Source organism: Euprymna scolopes, chromosome 11 (genome assembly GCF_053919585.1).
Source record: "Euprymna scolopes isolate OS-2025 chromosome 11, ASM5391958v1, whole genome shotgun sequence".
Classification (NCBI taxonomy): Eukaryota; Metazoa; Mollusca; class Cephalopoda; order Sepiida; family Sepiolidae; genus Euprymna; species Euprymna scolopes.
This window is the reverse complement of record NC_136492.1, coordinates 72,177,645-72,185,144: the sequence shown is the minus strand read 5'-3', so window position 1 is coordinate 72,185,144 and position 7,500 is coordinate 72,177,645. Positions and strand designations below refer to the sequence as shown.

The 7,500-nt window shown below is 33.0% G+C and overlaps 1 protein-coding gene across 2 annotated transcripts in view; it reads right to left on the bottom strand.

Moving 5' to 3' along the window:
- The window catches only part of LOC145287902 (arrestin domain-containing protein 2-like), an 867,795-nt gene that overhangs the window by 38,352 nt on the left and 821,943 nt on the right, over nucleotides 1-7,500 (bottom strand). For both annotated transcript variants that reach the window (XM_080135843.1, XM_080135842.1), the window contains one exon: nucleotides 2,582-2,764. In XM_080135843.1, coding sequence (XP_079991969.1) covers nucleotides 2,582-2,764 — 183 coding nt within the window. The remainder of the gene's footprint in view (nucleotides 1-2,581; nucleotides 2,765-7,500) is intronic.

Sequence of the window (7,500 nt, the reverse complement as noted above, 5' to 3'; positions counted from 1 at the left end):
AATGTGGAGAGTACTGGAAATCTGTGGAAACTTTTCGTCATCCAGACTCCAGGGAACACCACCGGTTTTTATTAATGAGCAATTTCTGATTATAATGACTCTGTGAGAACTCCGAGAGACTACTACTACCCTTATGCCTCCTCATCCACTCCTCTTCCTTATCCTCCTCCTCCTCCTCCTCCTACTACTACTAATAATAATAATAACAATCATATTAATAATACCGATAACTAATAATAATCATAAAAATAATATTAAGATAGAAGTTCATGCTTGCTAAATAGCGAATGATTGAGGTTGATTTTTACTCCGTGTCTTTTACTTCGAAGAAGATTCCTAAATGTTGCGCTAGCTGAGGGCCATTGAACAGTGTGGAAGTAGGTCTATTGTGAAGGTGTAGATACCTGCATTTGGGGTCCGTGATTGAGATATGGTTGGGGACTGTTCCTCTTTATATTCAACTCATTTTCCTACAACTCATCAGGGCAGCTAAAACAATCTTAATAATCAAATTTCATGAACACTTCATATTTTTAATTATTTGCCAAAAAGGATAATGGCGAATGTTATAAATAGTTATACATACTCAAATGTTCGCCACTAGGCTTGATGTCTGTAATTTACAACCGCCCAACTGGTAGGGTTATTATACTTATTGAAATCATCAATCTCGTCTGTACTGTTACGTCGTACTTTATCTATTGTGCCACATGTTAATGCGATGATACTAAACATACAATTATGAATTACTAGCGAGTTCTAGCCATCTGCAGATAATGTTGACTGTAGAGAAGGATATTAACCCATATTGATAAAAAAGTGGTCAAAGGCTGCCAATCCATATTGATAAAAAAGTGGTCAAAGGCTGTCAACCCATATTGATAAAAAAGTGATCAAGGGCTGTCAACCTATATTGATAAAAGAAATGGTCAAAAGTTGTCAACCTATATTGATAAAAAAAGTGGTCAAAGGCTGTCAAAAGTGGTCAAAGGCTGTCAACCTTGATAAAAAAGTGGTCAAAGGCTGTCAACCTATATTGATAAAAAAAGTGGTCAAAGGCTGTCAACCTATATTGATAAAAAAAGTGGTCAAGGGCTGTCAACCTATATTGATAAAGAAAGTGGTCAAGGGCTGTCAACCTATATTGATAAAAGAAATGGTCAAAGGCTGTCAACCTATATTGATAAAAAAGTGGTCAAGGCTGTCAACCTATATTGATAAAGAAAGTGGTCAAAGGCTGTCAACCCATATTGATAAAAAAGTGGTTTCCAATTTTAACCGCATGTCCGAACAAGAATCTGAGATTATATTTAAAAAATAACATCCAAGATGGGGGTAACAGTTCGGATGATGCAAATGATGCAAGTTACCACTCTGCATCTCTAAATTACAAAAAAAAAAAAATAAAAAAAAAAATAGTTGCCTAGTTGGCGGTTCTATTACCTTCAAGGTGTAACTTTTGTAATACTTTATTCCCTGCCAATATCCGTGTGCTTTTCTGCTCCTTGTCTCAATCTTCTTAGTAGAATCCCAACTAAACTACTTTCTCTTACGCTGTATTTTCTGAAACTTATAGACGTTCATTGGCTCTGCCTTGCCTGTGCGCGTATTCATCTTCTTTAACAACCAACCTACCATCAATCTGTATTATCTTTTCTTTCTTGAATGCCTCTCATGGCATTCGATCGATCACAAAATGGAAAACGTATTTAAATAAGATTACACATTTTTACATTGAAACATTACACCAATAGAACGTGATTGACTAAGTCCATATATCTACGATTGTTTGTTTGCCAGTGAAGGTAGACAGAACCTTAAAACCAATTAATCCAATCTGCACGTTTAGCGTTTAAAATGCTATTCTAAACTCTTGCGGGACAGACCAAACACATATATTATAGTTTGATTATTTTGTTTTACGGCATATCAACCCTTCTTGGTTACTTACTGCCGAATCCATTAATTTTGGAAAAATACTTTTAAAGTTTATATCTTAAAATATTTAATAACAGTGGTTTCTTTCGTGTTTTTTTTTATGGCATAGCAAACTTTATCGGTTTAATTTATGCCGAATCCGATAATTGAACAAAAATATGCTTCAAGTTTTTTATATAAAAAATATTTCCTCATAGAGTTTAGTTTGGTTGTTTTGTTTTATGGCAAATCAACGCTTTTCGGGTTAAATCATTTTTGCATAAGATTGCATACTTACAGTATATTATATCGTCAAACATTTAATCGTCGTTGTTTTGCTGAGCGAAATTCTTGCTTATGTCGATGGCTTTGCAATACATTATTAAGTTTTGCAAAAGGGAAAGAAAAATAACAACAGCGATGTTTAGTGCATTTAAGTCGGGAAGCTGATATCTTCAGACAGCCTGATCTGGCAGCAGACACACGTAACCGACCGACCAATCAAACAACACAAGCAGATATGCAGATGTATATACACTATTAGAATGCCTATGAGAAAAATGAAGCAGAGATAAAGGAAGAGATTGATGAAGAGTGTGATGTGTGTCTATTTGTGATGTGTGTATGTGTGTGTGATGTTTGTATGATGTGTGTGTGTGCTTACCTCAAGACAGTACTGCACATCAATTATCTTGCATCCACGCAGGTGTGAAGGTGGGACTGTGGGAATGCTCAAGAGTTCTCTCTGCCACGTCTGTTTCCCCCGGGGACTGATTCCACTTTTGTGAATGGTCACTAACACAGTTGATTCGGAGAACCGGCCCCGGTACGAATAATATGTCACGTTCTGAAAAGAAGACAAACACGCACGCGTAAGCAATTAGAATGAAAAGATTTATAACTAAATAAATACACTTTATTTTCAGTATCATTAGTACTACTACTACTACTACTACTACTACTACTACTACTACTACTACAACAACAACAATAATAATAATAATAATAATAATAATAATAATAATAATAACAACAACAACACTACAGCAGAAGTAACGGAAAAAAGTAAAGAAAAACCACAGGAAATAAAGAAAAATGAATCTGCATATTTGTAAGTTATACCCCCCCCCAAAAAAAAACCGTCGGCATCAACTAGGACCACACCAAATAGTTATAAAGGGTCAGGAAATATGGGAAAACCAAGTAAAGAAGTAGAGGGAGCGAGTGAGAGATGTAGCGAAGGTAGAGAGAGAATATAGATTTTCACTGGATGCGTGCGAAGAGGACTGGGGGATATCCGTTTATTATTGCCACCCCTAATTCCAGTGAAGACATATGTTCGTTACCAGTCAGACATCAATGGTAAACGCACGTTGCGATAACGTGTATTCATTTGCATCGAAAGAGGTGGAGAGTATTAAAAATATGGGGATATTTTTGGTCACTTGGACTCTAGGAAACACCACAGGTTGTTTCCAAAAGAAATACTTGATTATGGTGCGTGTGAAAACACTATTAGTGAGTAATAATAACGATAGCCAATACCATGAATAGTGCAATAGAAATCAAACAAAAACACAATACGATCACATAAAATCAAGAAAACCGAAAGCGCAAAATATTAACTGCGCCATTCTTCCCAGAAAAAAAAAAACAACGTGGCGTCTACATCGGATAGCGACACATAAAAGAGTCATCAAGGGTCCGGAAGGATTGAGAGCACTAACCCGACCCTCACTGGAAAATGCGGAAAGAACTTGGACTTTGGGACAGTTTTGCTACCCAGCTCCCAGGGAGTACTGATGGCCGTGGCTGCGAGAGATTAAGAATAAACGGCTGTTGCGATAACGTGACGTCAATTGCACTGGTTATTGAGATAGTTGGAGAACACTCGAAATCTGGGAAGACTTTTTGGTAGTTAAGGGAACATCATAATTTATTGCCAATGAGTAATCGCTGTTTATGACCTTTGTGAAAATTAATGAGAAAAAACAATAATAGCAGCAGCATCACCATCATCAACAACAACAGCCACAATAATAATAATAATAATAATAATAATAATAATAATGATAATAATAATGATAATAATAATGATAATAATGATAATAATAATGATAATAATAATAATGATAATAATGATAATAATAATAATAATGATAATAATGATAATAATGATAATAATGATAATAATAATGAAAATGATAATAATAATAATGATAATAATAATAATGATAATAATAATAATGATAATAATAATAATGATAATAATAATAATAATAATAATAATGATAATAATAATGATAATGATAATAATAATATAAGAGAAATAACAAAATGATGTAGGAATATATACTCAAAGCTTGCTAGAAGAAGAAAGTATTTGGTCCTATATAATCTATATCAAATATACACTATTGGTTATATCATTTCATTTACTCGCAATAGATCGATTCCAAAATTATTAATTGTCCATTAATTAGTTTAGGCGTTAATCCGTTACATGCAAATATGTACATATTCATATATAATTACATATAACAATGTGTTTATTTATACAAGCATTACTGGTTACTTATGTGCACCCAGGATTTTACTGTAAGTCCTTTAGAAGACCAGGTCATATTGTTTTTGTTTTTGTAATTAAACCAAATTAAAAATCGTCCTTTTTGTAGAAAAAAGTTTTTCACTTATATGGAAAAGAAAATCAGAATGACAATGAAAACGATAAAGAAATGACTGACAAACTAGAGAATGCACGAAATGGGTTTAGATGTAAGGTAGGTTGCAGGAAACCTGAAATCGTGGGAGGTAAACATCTTTGTCTAAATATAACAATGTAAATAAAATCGAATAAAACTATTGTACATATTGTAATATAATTGCATATTCATTCATCACAAGCCAGTATTGGATGCATAAGCAATCGATATGATATAAGGTATATAGTTTGAAATCGAAAATCGAATGCAAATAGAAACAGTACAGAAAATATAGGTGTAGAAAAAGAAACAAATATTTTTAATCTGACAAGATGTCAAAGCTACAGGATAGTTGTCGGAACATACCTACGCACGAATAAACTCGTCCATACTTAATAAATACAGCTATGAACTCGGAGAGAGTAGCTGAAACCAAAAAGTGAGTGGCACGTTAGTCAAGGTTCCGACCGCGACAATCAGCTTGACAGAAACTAGACCATCTTAGTGGTCTTTTAGCTATCGGACTAAGGTAAATTTTCTGGGAATCCCTAGAAAGTCTACCCTCCCAGGACTTTCTACCCGACTTTCTCGCTTATCGCGATAATATTAATAAATATTTCTCGTGTGTTATATCACCTCTTTAGTTTCCATGCATAAAGCACAATTCACAATGTATAAGGATTATTTGATACTGGAGATATTCATACATGTACCCTATTTCCAACGAGGGGAGATATAACATACGAGAAATATTAATTAATATGTATCTGATATTAATACATAAAAATATATACAAAAAATTAAAATAATATGATGAAAGTTTGAAATCATGTCTTAAACGGCTACTATTTCAGACGATTTGAAATAATATTAGCAAGTTTTAGTCTCACCTCTTTCAAGGCCAGAGATTTGGAGGGAAATATCAGATATTTTATAATTCATATGCAAAACTAGGAAAGCAAATGATTATGATTGAAACAGTTTATGACTATGAAATGGGGTGTATAAATTCATAAGAAGCTGACAAAAAATTAGAAAAAAATGGACGTTCCCTTAATGTGCGTCAGAAAGAAAAACGTTTACGCTTACTATTACATGGATTAACCTAAAGCTTGTTTTAAAAAAAAATAAGTTTGTAAAAAATATAATGATTGATAGCTTATTTCTAAAAAGATTACAAAAAATTGCCAAAAATAGCATCTGGAAAATAAATGTTATTCTGAAGGTGCGACCTTACTTGCAAGTGTCACATAGTCCATTAGACAATCCACGTCATTACTTTTCCAAAGAGCCCTTACTTGTTAAATTCTGCATCATGGTCGCTTGGATATCGAATTTATAAAATTACTCTCAAATAGTATATATATATATATATATATATATATATATATATATATATATATATATATATACTAGTAGACGGATTGAATATTGAAATGCTCATATATCTGGTTCTACGGGACAAAACTACATGAAAATTTCCAGGCATTTTGAACATTATAATACTATTCTATAGTTTGGTAAAAAAAAAGACCTATATTTACAAACCTATAAAATATGCCCAGATTTTCCTACAGTTATATATGAAGTGTCCTGACAAACTCGCTTTAGTTTTGGTGCTTTGGGATGACTTTTTCTTAGTGTGTTTTTGCTTGGGCGTCGCGCCAGTAGCTCTGCCAGGTCACTAACACACACACACACACACACACACACACACACACACACACACACACACACACACACACACACACACGCACATATATATATATACATATATACAGAGAGAGAGACAGACAGAGAGAGAGAGAGAAAGAGAGAGAGAGCGATAGAGAGAGGTTAAATCATTACTAATCCATATAAAAATATGTGCGTGTGTCCTTTCAGTATTTTATAGCGCATTACTGTGCATAATTTACACCGATTTTTAATAAGCAAGCTATTTATTAAATAAAGATTTATGTAAGCAATAACGTGGAAATCGAGATAATAGGTGGAATACATTAATACAAAAACAGGTACAAAAAATTCGTATTCACAACAATATATAAGTTATTATTTATACGCGAGGGTCGATGAGAAAAAATCACAAATATAACACGCATACACATAGCCCTATCTATCTATCTATCTATCTATCTATCTATCTATATATATATATATATACATATATATATACATATATATATATATATCCATTCTCTTCCATTCTCCGTCCCTATCTTTCTCTCTCTCTACTATATATCCATATATCTATATCTATATATCTATATCTATATCTATCTATACATATATATATATATATGTATGTGTGTGTGTGTTTGAAAGTTTAAACCATTTTCAAATCATGTTTAAAATAATTATTATATACACATGTATTACAGTTCCTAATTACTTGCTCCCCCCACACACAGGAGGGAAGAGTTAAACACTAGGTCGGTTTTTAATGTGAGGTAAAATCTATCTCCTCAAAAAGGGGCACTCTGGATAGGAACCAAATAAAAAAAATTGTATCGGTCAAAAAGTGTTTCTCCTTCACTGGCCGAAGACAGAAAAGGTGAAGCGTAGAATCGGAACAGATACTAACTACACTTTGTTCCTAATCATACAATGTAATGGAGATGTTTTGCAAAATATCAGATCATTCAAAAAAAGAATTAACTAATAACAATTGCCAGCAAATTTGAATTTTCAACAAAACAACCGCCCCCTAAAAAACAAAAAAAAAACAGGAGAAATCAATGTTTAATATTTCGGTTAGTTATTGGATTGATTAATTAGGTCCATATCACAAAGGATATCATCTACTTTTGATAAACTTTAAGGACTATCGTGACACTCATGAGGCCGTGCACTTAAAAAAAATGCATGTAGATTTTTGTCT